Below are 14,978 nucleotides of genomic sequence, written 5' to 3'. Positions count from 1 at the left end.
CTGGAACCTTTGTCAAAGACCGACAACAAGGTTTCCCAAACTAATCGGAAGCCAACTGTTGACACGGGCCTAAGGTACAGAGCTAATCACCATTTTTAAGGCATTATTCATAAAATTAACAAAGTCCTCAACACGTTAAAGTGGAGCCCATGGCGAATCAGTTCACAGCCTGGTTAGAAGCATTATTTGTTGTCACTGTTGCACCGGAAGTAACTCTCCCTTAAAACTATCAAAGGGTTTTCTCATTCCAAGTTCTAGGGTTTCAGTTTACACCAATTTAAATGCCAAATCAAGCTGAAAAGAGAGGAGGTTCTGCCAAAATTTTCCCAAAAATTAGAGAATTCATTCTTCCCAGATCAAGATGAAATATAAGTACCTTGGCTGCAAACATTTGACAGATTTAGAAAGTTCACTGTTGGAGATTAGCGATACCAAGTTAGGGCACATTAACTTGCAATAATTCTAGGATAGAGTGAAGATCCCTGATAGACACCTTATTACACAGAGATTGGTAGAGAGCGGATTGTTGGATGCCACCACGTTTCCAGTAGCAGTGTAGTGCATGAACCTTGTGATGGAATGTATCAATAGGCATGACCCTCAAATGAGAGAAATTAAAACCAATGATAATAGCATTCTCGTAACCCTAGACAGGGCAATGATTCATAACTGTTTCTAGCCTCTGAATAGGGTAGTCCATTCATATTGGAATTTCACTATATCGCAGACACATTTCAATGAAAAGAAGACCTATTATAGGAATGTTATAGCTAAAGGGAGTGGTTCTCAGTGCCTAAAATGGGACATCTCAATTGTCGAAGACAATCAAAAATCATACTTGAAAGGAGAAATAGCAGAAATTATCAATTTGTTGCATAGACTGCGTGGGGATGTAGATGCTTTCAACCTACACGAATGGATGTACTTTTTCGTAGAAGTTATCTGTGCTAGAGAACAATATCTAGATTGGGCAAGTTTAATCAGCGACAGATTACACACAATGATCACTTATATTGCCCTCAACAAGTTCTTCTATATGTCTTCTTATCTGTTTTATGCCTTAGCTTGTACAAGGTATGGCCCAAGTTAAGTCACATCGATCAATATGACAATAACATCCAATCTATGATTTTTATCCAAACTTTCAAATGCAAAAGAGCTACTCTAACTTCAGGAGAGTGAAAAATGCATCCAGAAAGAGGCTTGTGAGGGAGTTGCAAGGAGACCTAGGGCAAAGAATTTTACCAAAGGCCACCAAATTGGTAAATCAATGGAAGCCATTTCATACAGTTCCAAATATATACCTACATCAGAGTAAGCGGCTACAATGGTTTTCCACAAAAGCTACCAAATTATGCAAAAGATAAATTCGTCCTAATTGAGGTATGTAGACAAGTATGTAAAGTAAACAAAAGATGTACTGAGAGGAGAAAAAATAGAATTCCAATTGGATTAGGGTATCATGTTTGTAAGACCCAATCAAACGCTTTGAATATTGAAAGAGATCTTGTTAAATATACCACCTCAACTTATGATCATCTCAGACTGTACTGTGATAGCAAGAACTTTGTCAAAAATAAATTCCATTTAGGTCCTGCTTATCATCACATACCAGACCTGGAAGATTATTGAGCTGACTGAGTGGATGACTATAAATTCCAGAGGCGTAATTGGATGAGGTTGAGTTTGAAACAAATAATTGAATATCAACTGAGTTGGAATGTCAAAGAAACCAAAGATGATGAGTCTGATTTATTGGATCCTATTTACACGCCAGCATTCTAACACAACCACTAGTCCCTATTGACTGGAGTTTAGCTGAGCATAGAGACTTGAAGACAAGGATTGCTGTAGTTGTTAAGAGAATGCAGATCTGACTGGCCAAGATGAAGGTCGAGGCTTCAAAAGTTGCTCCAAAGAAAGCACAAAAGACCAGTGGGCAGAGCAATCCAGGTTCTACTAATGATAGGTATTTTATAAATTTCACATTCAATATATAATGCAGAATTTGTAGTGACTAAATATGATTGCACAATTTATACAAGACAAAATAGATTTTTTTAAAAACAGTTTCCCAACTTTCAAACAAATGCTATTGGCAGGTGTCAAGTCAAACTTTGCAACAGTTTCCAGCAACCTGTATCCCCATAGCTTTGGAAAAAGGATCTATCAAGAAGGATAAAGGAAGGGAGATATTTAAACAAGGCATGTCATCTGTTTGACAATACGCCTCAGGGAGATCTTCAGCTCTTTACTTTCAGCTCTAAAATCTCACTCTGAGAATTATAAAATCCACTGTCATAAGGATTCAATAAATAATGCAAACTTTGCTTGCCTTAATATGACTGCAGAATATACACAAAATAGATTTTTCAAAAAGGTTTTACAAACTTCCAAGCAAATGAAATTGGCGAGTGTCAAGCCAAATTCCACAACGTTATAGCACACAACCAAAACTCTAAAAAACATTGCTTACCTACTAAACGTCTTGAGTTCCTGCCTCTAGGCTCCCTGCAAATGAGTCACATTTTGAATAATGTCCTAGTGAGTTCGCATTTCCAATCCTGCCCTGAATATGTCATGTGACTATAGTACAAATAGCCAATCATAGGTTTCAGACAGGGAAAAAATCTCACAAATAAATCATGTGGCACATTGGCAGGGGTTTACTTCTGATTTACCACAGTTTAAATACCAAAAAATCATGGTCAACATTTTATGTAAGGAATGTGATTTTCACAAGGAGAAAATTTCTGCCATACTCATTTCCCGAATAATCAAATATAATCACTACTTTTTCACAATTTTTACTTCTATGATAAATATACCCCTTAAGATCATGTATTGATCACTCCAAAGTTGGATGATGTCAAAATCAGTGAAACAAGCATCTGGAAAAAATCGCGATTATACGCGATTAATCGGGAGTTGGGGACATGCCCGATTTTTTCCCCCAAAAAATCGGAAAAAATCGGTCAACTGCAGTCAACGATTTTTTCGTTGAAAATCACCAAAAAATCGTGATTAAAACCCGATTTTGAAGGAAAAAACGGCAAAAAAAAGCGACGGAAAACGCAACCCTAAACCGCGTGAAAAAACGAAGATATTTTTGCCCGCGTTTTCTTTAAAATCTGCGGAGAGCACACATCAATCCATACAAGTCAACAGGGGTAGCAAGTCGAAGATATTTAGGTGCCTTTGGTCTTCTACGAAATCTGCAAGTCGAGAGCAAGAGCAAGTCTTTGAGAAATTTCACGGGAGCAACATCAGGTTTTTACGTTTTTTTTTTAATCAAAGTTTTTGTTTATTTCCATTTGCTATTTTCAATATGTTTATTATAGTCTCTGCCCACTATTATGGTCATACTTTACTGTAGATATTTAGGTTCCTTTACTTTACTTTATAGCTTAGTCGCTCCTAATAGATATTTCCATTTGTTTACTATAGGAGTATATTTAGCTTCGTTTAGTTTACTGTAAATTTTATTTACAGTTTAGTTTAGTATATGATATTTTATTTGCAGTTTAGTTTAAACTTTATGTCAAATTGGAATTGTATCTTCAATATTTTAAAATATCTCTCTTCAAAATTTTGCTCATAGCTTAACTATGCCACCAAATGGAGCGTAACTATGCCACCAAATGGCCTGCACTTCCTTGTCAAGTTGTCAACTATCAAACATGAAATAAATACACACACTTATCCAAAATGTTTTAGCAACAGCCTTAAACAAGTCACATGAAAAAGTTTGCTCCAATACCAACTGATCGGTAATCAACTTAAATATTCTTGTGTAAACTCACCAACACTGATTTTTACTTTTTTTACTTATGTGCTGATCAAATGCAATATACTAATGTACTACTGAAGTCAACACTCATAAGGCCAAAATCGATATTTTTTACATATGGGAAAAGACCAGCAAAGTGGGTTTATGATTCCATTATCATCTTGGAAGTTTTACAAGCCAATTGCTTAAGGACCCTTCAAATGCATTGTGGATCTTCTGTAGAACTTCCACAGCTTACCAGCTTGCATTCTGAGGAAGACTTGCTTAATCCTCATGCTTGACTGCTGCAACAGTCATCTTCTACATGTCACCAATGCAGGAATTGATGATTCAACAAATTGAATTACTTGTACATGACCTAAATGGGTATATTCATGCTTACAAGAAACATAAGCAGTTGAAACTTTCTTTCTCTTATGTAGTCTAAAAGCCTTCACAATTGTCTTTTTGGTCAAGTCATAACATTTGATTGTAGTCATAAAAACTCATATCTTTAAAAGTATCAATTGAAATTGTTGAAAGACTGAACTAAAATGTTTTTGCAGAACTCATTCTTGATCACAATGCCACGTCAAAAAGACTTTGCGTGGAAACATTGCACAGCAGTTCCTGGTAGCACGAAGGTCAAGTGCAATTGGTGTCTAGAAGAGATCAGTGGTGGAATTTATCGTTTCAAATGGCATTTGTCCAAAGAACGAGGAAATAACACCGTGATATGCAAGGCATGCCCTGCAGATGTCTCGTATCAGGCAAAGCAATCTCTTGACGGGATTGCTGAGAGTAAGGCCAAAAAGGCAAGAATTGGGGTTGAACTAGGTTCTAGTTCTGCAGATCCCAGGACGAACCATTTGGGTGAGGAGGATGGTGAAGATGGGAGTTTCAGGGAATCTGGGTCGACACATAATTCTATAGCACGTAGACCAAACACAGCTGGAGGAAACACTAATGCTTTCTTCCAACCTCGTACCACACCAGGATCACAAACCACTTTGGAGAGTACAGGATGGAGGAAAACTGTCACTGAACAAGCAAAGAAGGCAATTGCTAATTATTGGCACTCCTCTCACACAACATTCCATGCTTCCAGAAATCCATATTGGCAACCCATGGTAGATGCTATTGCAGCTGTAGTCCTGGGTTTCAAGCCCCATCTTGTGAATCATTGAGGGTTGGTATGCTGAAAGATGCAGTAGAGGATGTTCAAGATGTTGTTAAACAACATCGATTGCAGTGGGCTAGAACTGGTTGCAGCATCATGTCAGATGGTTGGACAGATAGAAGGAACCGAACTCTCATTAACTTCCTTGTCTCTTGTGAGATTGGCACTGTTTTTTTGAAATCTGTGGATGCATCTAATATGATGAAATCCACAAATGCATTGTTTGAGATGTATGACGTGGTAGTTACGGATGTAGGGCCACAAAATGTGGTTCAATTTATCACAGACAATGCTGCTGCTTGTGTTGCTGCAGGGAGACTTCTGACAGATAAATATCCTTCCATGTTTTTTACACCATGTGCAGCACATTGCCTTGATCTAACCCTAGAGGACATTGGAAAAATTGAATGGGTTAAGGCAGCATTTCAGAAAGCTCACAAGGTTACCAAATTTATTTATAATCACACAAGGGTTTTGGCTATAATGCGCTCTTTCACAGGAGGCAAGGAGCTAGTTCAACCAGGAGTGACAAGATTTGCAACATATTTCCTTGCATTACAAACATTGTGTGAACAAAAAGGTAATTTGAGGCGAATGTTTGTTTCAGCTAAGTGGAAGGAGTCTGGTTTCACAACTCAAGCAAATGGCATAGCAGTGGCAGAGTATATGTATTCTACCACATTTTGGGAATCTATTGAACAAATTGTAGAATTTTCAGAGCCATTAGTAAAAGTCTTGAGACTAGCGGATGGAGATAAACCCCCCATGGGATATGTGTATGAGGCCATGGATAGGGCCAAGGAGGTGATAAAGAGTAAGCTGGAAAATAACAAGGATAAGTATATGCCGTTGTGGGACATAATTGATAGGAGATGGGATGGACAAATGCACACTCCTATCCATGCTGCAGGATATTTTCTCAATCCTCTGTTATTCTATAAGACTGACTTCCTAGAAATTGATGCTGAGATCAAACGAGGCTTCTTCAAGTGCATGGAAAAAATGTTTCCTGACTTGGAAAAATTTGATGCGGCTATGATAGAGCTGGAAATGTACAAGCATGCTAAGGGCTTTCTTTCTTCTAGGGCTGCTATACAAAGCAAAAAGACAATTCAACCAGGTAGACTCTATAAACTTTTGACAATCTCTTTATTTTGCCAACCACTAAGTTTGTTAAGATTATAAGATATTCTTAGTCTTACAATATCATCTCCATATAATGTGTTTTTCAGCTGCATGGTGGGCTTCTTTTGGAGATGAAATACCAAATTTAAGGTGGATGGCGGTGTGTATTTTGAGCCAACCATGTAGCTCATCAACTTGTGAGCGTAATTGGAGTGTGTTTGAACACATACATTCTAAGAAACGCAACCGCCTATCACAACAACGGCTGAATGACTTGGTATTTGTTCATCACAACCTCCGCTTGAAGATAAGGAAAGCTCAAGGTGAGAATATTAATATATAGTTCCAGTTTTTTGAATTGTATTCACTATTCATTGTTTTTTCATTTGTAAGGGAAACACTAATTTCTACATGGGCAAAATCAGGAACTATTGAGGAATGCTTGCCAATTGACCTCGATGAGATATATCCAGAGTGCGAGTTGATTGTTGTTGATGATGCTGATGATGATGATGATGTTGTTGATGATGATGATTATGTTGTTGCTGATCGTCCGCTTGTGTCTGAAGATTTTGATATCATGAGGCAAGCCAACTTTCGTCCTGAATGGGTTGAAGGAATTAGGACAGGCTCTTGCCCAGGAGCTTCATCATCAGGGCCTCCTGCCCTCTAGCATGTCATTGCCTGCATTTGAGATTTTGGAATTTTGTACTTAGTTTACAGGTTGACTTTGTTCAAAGTCACAAACTATATTGTAATTGACATTTTGACATCTATCACCATCTAGATATTATTTATGGTGTAGTATATTTTGTGAAACGTAATCAGTGATATGAATATAAACAACGAAAATCTATTTCCTGCAATTCATGTTTTCAAGTGTCTATTTGATTTGCCTACAATATCTCTATGCTATGGAAATACCCTAAAATATATTAAAAAAGTAGTTTTTGATTGTTTTTCTGCAATTTTTTATGTTTTTTTGTATATCCGATTTTTTCCCGATTTTTTGAAAAAATCTTATACTTTTGTTTTGCCGATTAATTCCCCAAACGATTATTGTTTCTATGGTCGAAATAGTTGGTTGTTGCGGTGAATCGAGTTAATAGGCAAGTTTTGTGAGGAAGGCAAGCTAGTAGACCATTGTAAAATTGCTGCAAAAGGTCCCATGGTGTACTAGGAGGCTCCATTCGGGAAATTGACTTGTAAATCTTGCATGGTGGTAGTGAAGATCAAGTGGCACAATCACGCTCTTCTGGATTTCCCCCACATTAGGTTTCTAGGGGAAAATTCTTATGCCAATTATCCCTGCATGTGTTGTTTTGATTATTTACTTAATGAAATTTCATTCTATGCACCTGCTCATGAATTTTCTTTTACTAGCAACATCATACTTCTAAAGATAAATTTGATTTTCTCACATAGATCTTAGAGGAAAGTAAGCATAAATGAGCCATATTAGTTTAAGATTTGTGTTGGCAAGTTAAGAATGGAATGCATGTCCTAATTAAGGATTACTATACCATGCCAATTTTCAGCTACATCCATTCTCTCTTATAATACAATAAGCGGCTCCTCTAACTTTAGCAATACAATCAAATGGTTGTCTTTGTTTTGATAAATTGAAAGTTCAAACAAGCCCTTATAAATTTAACAAATTTTGAAAAAATAATTCAAAAGAAAATATTGTTAAGGTTTAACCTTTTGACTAAACAAGAAATGTGCACAAAAAAACGAGGTGAAACAAGATCAGCTATGCAACAAGGTATTCTATAGTGTTTCTCAAGGACTGGAAAAGCTTTTTCCAATTATGAGGATGGCAATAAAAATACAATATAAAAATTAATATTTGAATTTTATAATATAAATTTATTTAAAATAACTAAAAATAACATGAACAATCCAAAAGAAGCTAAATTTCAAACATTAAAGAGTTCATAAATTAACAACCCATCGACTCTGTGATCCATTTGATACAACGATAGTGATCATAGAAGCAAATATCTTTCTCAAGAATATCCCCACAAACCTAAGGACAGATATATTTTCAATTTCCAAAGATATTATTGGGAACCCAAAAGACATATTAAAAAAACAAAAGAAATTTTTAAAAAAGAAAGATAATTGATGTTTTTCATATTTAAAGCCATCCTAACTGCATAGAGAGTAGGAGAGTGAAAGTAAACAAAAGCGTACACCACAAACATTGAAATATGCTTTTTCCTCATTATTTTAGAGATCGTAAATTTCAGTGCACATGCATAGTGCAATTACAACATGGTTCAACATGAAAGTTTGAACCCTCCAAATCAATTACACTGTACAAACTACAAATTTCAAGTTAAAAAGTAGCACAAAGCAGGCAGAGCCAAAGAGGCCAGCTGCTATGAAGCAGAATCAACTATATGCTGCAGTTCCTGGTGTTTTTCCAATGGGTTTTTTTAGATATTGAAGTGATACTAGATCATCAGGCTTTTTTACGTGAACAAGATAAATAGATTAGATTGTCTTATACTAGCTGGATGTAATTGTATACAATATAAAATGGATTGCTTACAATCACTTAGTTCAGTCATGCATTGAGTTATACCATTATTCAAAGCTAAATGCTACAAAACAAGGGCCAGTACAAAAACATTTGTTGAAGTTTACTCAATCATTGTGCTATGGTTCAACAATGTAAATTGGTAGATAGGATAAATAGAAGGCGCCATGTTTCTAATGAAGATCAAATACACAAACAGAGATCTGGTTTCTATCATGCTCAGAACAATCTATATAACTACCATCATAACACTTTTCCCAAGAGATGAGCAGGGATACTGACATAGGTCATATAAACTTAATTCCACTGGATACATCAGAATCTGCAGTCAAAAGTTTAAGGAATTCAAAGGAACTATGGCCATATCCCCTTCCAAATAAAGATGTCTTCCTACTACCAATCATGAATTCTTGAAAAGCAATGAATAAACAGAGGAGGCCTTAATATCACCTTAAAACGAGAAAAAATTTACAAAGAGCAGGAAACATTCTCATAAAGGAACACAATATGGTTCCTGATGTTGAAGCTCCAACAATCTGCTCACAAATAACCAGATTCAGCTGCTCTTCATCAAAAACCTTGGCCATCCTAAAGATATCAAAAGCATTCAGTGCTCAGGAAACCCATAAAACCAGTCTGTTCTGTTGCAGAAAAAAAATATAATATTGGGAAAATATCAGATCAAGTCAGCTGATATATCACATAATTTTGGTCAAAAAACCAGTTAAAATAGTGGATAGCAATATTATCAAAAAAATGTGGGTTTTCAAAGATAAAATAAATCTGGCATCCCAAACTGAAATAAAACAAATATCTGCTTCTACGATAATGATATTCATAGACATAATACGAAGCATGATTTCTGATGACAAATTCTGAAAAAGGAAATCAAAATGTTACATAATGCATGGTATATCCACATCGAGAACAAGGTCAAAAATTGAAGTCATTATCCAATGTATATTTCCGAAACTGGTCCTCATCATTAAAACTTTTGGACTCAAAGTCAAATGATAGATATGTATTTTAGAATGCTTGTGTTTTGAAATATTTTTAGTAACTATAAAAAGAGACAGCAGCATGGAGGACACCCTGACATCCCTAGGATGATCAAGGGACATCATCATATCCCAGGGCATCCCAAAGAGGACAAAAAAGGGGATCCCACCTTAACTTTGCAAAAAAAAAGGAAGTTGGAGGATACGTTTCTCCTGTCCCTACATGCCTAAGACATCCCAGACCTCGCAGACAGACTGCAACATTGATATTCTATGAAAATTTAGAGGCTTGATTATAAATTTTGGCTCCCATTTCTTAAAATAAAAAATATGCAGACTATTAATATAGACTTCAAAGCACTTAAATGAGATGCATAAAACTAAACATTCAACAAAGAGAAAGAGAAAGATGAGCATTGTTTACAAAGAGGAAGAAGAGAGAAATTAAAGAAATGTGCCTTACACACCTTTGCATAGTCAAAATTTGCATTGACACATAGAGCAAGATTACTAGGAAGAGTCCATGGTGTAGTAGTCCATGCCAAAAGAGCTCCACCATCCATATCATCTTTTAGAGGGAAAGAAACTATTATTGCTGGATCTGATACGTCCTACCAAAAAATATGCATACATTCTTTCAGAGAGAATAAGAAACATGTGGTATCAAAGAATGTATTACAAACTCTTATCCTATATAAGCAGAAACCAGAAGATTGCAAACAAAATTAAAATCAAACAAATTAAAAGATGATAAAAAACCTTGTAATTGAGTCCAGCTTCAAAGTTTGATAGAGGGGTCTTACAACCTGTGCTGTATGGCATAACCTGTTACCAGAAATACTGTCAACCGTTTTAAATAGTAGAAATAAAAACATTAACAGGATCACGTAGAATAAGCCCTCAAATAGATCATGTTTATTTGCAAAGATTACTTAAAACCACTTCATTGATAGTGTGCATTTATGACATGAATCCTATATAATTACTTCGTCTCAACATGGCTGACATGCTTTTGTAAAAAAATTTAAAGGTGCCATTAATGTAAGAAACCAACTGTCTAGCACACACCAAGGTACTTTCGGGATTGTCTATGCTTAATCTGCTAAAAAAATTAAAAAGAACATTTCATGTAAGAAATTAACTGTCTAGCACACAACTTTGATCACAATTAGGTCAAATATTTTGATCATTTTATGAACTATTCAAAATCCGAATTGCACTAGCAGTTGACAATTATAATGTCAACACTAAGACAAATAGTGATTGCCCTTGCTACAACCCTATGTTGGGAAATATACAAGTTCAATAACCACGATTGTGAAGATCAATCTCTATCCAATAAACCAATCAAAGGATGAGATACAAGGCTTGGACAACTACAACATGAAAATGTGAAACTTACATGCAAATCTGAAAATTAAGATGAGTTAAATGGAAAAGCGTGATCAAATCTTTCTTTGTGATGCCAAGAATCAGCCTGCATATCATGCTTAATAACCCTATCTTATGTGAACTTATAACAGCAATAAATAAAAAATATCATAACCATAAAATATCAGCAATGAGGCATAAATCAGCAACATAAAAGCATCACATAACATAGGATTTACGTGGAGAAACCCTTGCAGGAAAAAGACTCCACCAAGAAGAGAGGTCAAGTAAGCATTATCAGCAATAAATGTGATTACAATGCATTCACTTCCATTCTCATCTTTACCTCCAACATAGCAGCAGCTATGTACCTGTGAAAAACCTCCTTGTGCCTCCCACCTATCCTTGTTCCTGCAGAATAACTCTACATTCAATTGTTCCTCATTATTTTCTACATCCAAAGAGTTGTATTTATAATATGGCAAGAACTCCAAAGCCACCCATAAAGGTGTCCAAAAAAGGCTCTTCATTCCAAATAACCACAACCCTTGGATTACCTCCACGGGAGCCAAAAGGACAATGGTTTTGGCTCCAATACTTTCCCTCCAACTTGGGCTCCCAATCTTGCAAAATAATACATTACATGAAATGTAATAAATAATGGAATACCGAGAGACCTATTGCCTCTTCCAAGCCCCTGCTTGGAGAAGCCCAAAGGTCACTCATTTGTCCACTTTCTAAGTCATTAAACACCTTAATCTAGGCATCCACATGTGAGGAAAACAATATTAAATAATTGTTTTCACAACCCACCTTAATTACTACTAGTGGAACCCATCACCCCTTATGAATGTATTACAGACAATAGTGAGAATAAATATTACAAAATAGTTTCCCAATACACCCTAAGTGCCTTAAGACACTTTCCAAGGATTTTAGAACCATGTCACAGGATTTACAAGGTAGATGGCACCTTAATTCTAACACCCTATATCTAAATCATCCAAGCACTAGAACAAAAAGTGTTTGCTCTTGATATACCTCAGTCATCCAACATGTGTGCAAACAACAATCCACTAGCAAACAAGATAACCTAAAAACTAGAAATACCCCACTTTATACTCATTTAACATTATTTTACACGAAAACTAACTTAGATTGCATTCATTTTAGATAAAGAAAGATTCCACACCCAAAGACTTAATTATAACTGATTTTGGACATTTTACAAAATTATCTAATGTTGAAATAATTGTTATTAGCATGGCACAACCCACCATTTGGTGTAACAGACCAAGGTCTAACGGTAAGGCATGATTATCACCTAGATTTAATCCCTAATAGGCATACTTGTCATTTCATGCTGCCATGATAACGCAGGCCACCTGGAATAGTCGTAAGGCAGAATGATCCTCATCACGATGAACCTTGTTCAAGCCCTGCTTGGCATGCTCACCATGTTCATGGACAAAGCAGGTTGCAAGCTAAGTCACCAGGTTTGAATTCGAATTCGAAGTTTGACAACTTTGAAATTCGAATGAAGTTTGATGAGGGAAAAATTCGAAATGTATAAAATTCGAATTAAATTAGACATATGTAATTTTTAAATTGTTTTAATAAATATATGTAATATATCTATAAAATTGCCTAAACAGTTTAACATTGATAAATAGATTTGAAATCATTACAAAAAGATGACATATTTATAAAATATAAACCATAGGAAACATATGCTAGGGCACGAACGGCGGCAAAAACGGCCTGCAAAAATTGCAAGCGAACTTCTCCTGCAGGTTGTGACTATCACGGGTCCGCGACTACTTCTCCTGCAGGCCGCGACTCACGACAGACTGAAGATGTGTTTGAAAAATATTAACAGAAGGAGAAGGCCAAAAAAAATTTTAAAAATTAAATTGGAATTTCAACGATTTTTTTTATTTTTTTTTTTAAGTTCAGCAAATTTCGAACTTCAAGGATGAAATTTGGCCGAACCTGGTGACTTAGGTTGCAAGCCCCAAGAAATAGATGTCCCTAATCTGTGGTTTTAAATCCATATGGCATTGTAAGTTAACTGTAAAGTCTGCTGTTGAAATGAATGTGTGAGTATTTACAAAATTAACAATCAAGAAAATACAACCAACAGCTAAGGCCGATATTAAGAAACTTGAACAATGCTTACAAGACAAACAGTATACGGTAAAGTAAGTCAGCATTACAAAACAACCACCCTGCTTTCATTAGGCTATAAAATCTAATGCATGCTCCAGAATGTTAAGCTCTCCAGATTTGATTTGTACTAGGTGAATCAACTACTAACATTAATGAAACTTACAGCAATCAGCAATCTACCTATATAATAGCATCAAAAGGCATACCATATTAGGAAAGTACCCAAGTACATTGGTTTTTGGCATTGAAATTTCAATAATATACACTTCTGATTGTTTGAACTGCGGGTATGCTTCATTTTAAAATAAAAATGTGTGTGCGTGTGAGTGAGTGAGTGAGTGTGTATGAGATAGAGAGAGTACCTTGAACCCTAGGTAAACCAAATCTTTCTCCCAGAGCTGCTCAAAAACCCACCAAACGCTCTCCATATACTGAGGATCAAGAGTCTTATAATCATTCTGGAAATCGATCCATCGCCCAACTCTAGTAACAACTTTCTCCCATTCCTTACTATACCTCATAACAATACTCCGGCATTCTTCATTGTAATTATCAATGCCCATAGACAAAACATCATCTCTACTCTTAATCCCCAATTTCGTATCAATTTCGTACTCCACGGGCAAACCGTGGCAATCCCATCCAAACCTCCTGGTCACATGGTGCCCAGTAGCGGTCTGATAGCGAGTAACTATGTCCTTGATAGTGCCCGCGAGAATATGACCGTAATGGGGAAGCCCGGTGGCAAAAGGAGGACCATCATAGAATACATATTCGGGTCTCCCTTCCGTCTTCTTCAGCTGTGTATGAAATGCATCCATTGCCTGCCACATCTCCAATATCTTCTCTTCCTGCTTCGCAAAGTTAAAATCCTTCCCCTCGCAGACGTCCTCCATGCCTCTGTGTTTACAATTTCAGCCTTTTGGGGTTTCGGGTTTTTCAAATCTCAATCTGAAAACCAGAGAATACTAAACATAAGCATTGAATGAATAACATGAAACGGTACAAATTTTGTAGTCTGGATTTAAAATTTAAAATTTCTCCATATTCAAACTGAAAACCAGAAAATATTAAACACAAGAATTGATCAATATTCAGCAAAAAGCACCTAAACTTTACATAAGGCTACTGAAACATTCATGAGACAACGTTGCAGCGTTTGAAAGCGATTTTAACAAGATTTAATCAAAGCTTCTTAACTCAAGAGTTGAAAGAGATTCGATAGAGAAAACGTTTATAAATATCATGAGAGCGTTAAAAAAGCATACCTTGAGGATCAAGCAACCGTTGAGAGGAAAGAGAAATGGCTGTTGTGGTTGCGTGAAGGAACAAAGCGGCCAGAGAAGTATTTGTACTGAATTTATGCCCCTGGGACGGCTTTATTAAATATATTAAACATATCGATTCTTCAGTAGATATTAGACCGTATAAGGTTATTTTGATCCTAGGTTTTTTAGGAGTTTACAGGCGCCATGGGAATTTGAGTGCTTTAGAGACGCCATGGTTTTTTTTAATGATTTTGGGGCGCCCTCCGTCAAGATGTACAAATTGTAGTAGTGGAAAATGCTTAATTATGTTTTTTAATGTTTTAATTACTAGTTGGACCATAAATTGAATAGGTGTGATTAGGGGAAAAATATGTTGCGAATCATTTTTTTATTAGGTTAAATGTAGGGGTTTCGAAAGGGTTTTAGAAAGAGATAGGAAGAATTCAGTCCAACAAAAAAAAATAGATATTGATCAAAACTTGAAAAATAATAAGGTCAAACATTGAGAAAAGTTGGCATAATGTCATTCAAAAGTCAAATAAAGTATAATACG

At 36.0% G+C, this 14,978-nt stretch overlaps 1 protein-coding gene across 3 annotated transcripts in view; it reads right to left on the bottom strand.

The window, feature by feature from the left end:
* The window catches only part of LOC131027470 (isoleucine--tRNA ligase, cytoplasmic), a 150,382-nt gene extending 135,700 nt beyond the window's left edge, over positions 1–14,682 (bottom strand). Inside the window, exons 1-4 of one of the 3 annotated variants that reach the window (XM_057957549.2) lie at positions 14,426–14,682; positions 13,520–14,108; positions 10,377–10,442; positions 10,085–10,228 (exon numbers count right to left, since the gene is read on the bottom strand). In XM_057957549.2, coding sequence (XP_057813532.1) covers positions 10,085–10,228; positions 10,377–10,442; positions 13,520–14,053 — 744 coding nt within the window. In that variant the 5' untranslated portion in view covers positions 14,054–14,108; positions 14,426–14,682. Of the gene's footprint in view, positions 1–10,084; positions 10,229–10,376; positions 10,443–13,519; positions 14,109–14,265; positions 14,394–14,425 lie in introns of those variants that run through there. The other 2 variants (XM_057957551.2, XM_057957550.2) reach the window with 2 other exon arrangements.
* Positions 14,683–14,978: the final 296 nt, after the last annotated feature.

Source organism: Cryptomeria japonica, chromosome 4 (genome assembly GCF_030272615.1).
Source record: "Cryptomeria japonica chromosome 4, Sugi_1.0, whole genome shotgun sequence".
In the NCBI taxonomy this organism is placed as follows: Eukaryota; Viridiplantae; Streptophyta; class Pinopsida; order Cupressales; family Cupressaceae; genus Cryptomeria; species Cryptomeria japonica.
Note: the sequence above shows the minus strand (reverse complement) of the source record. Positions and strands in the feature narration are given on the sequence as shown.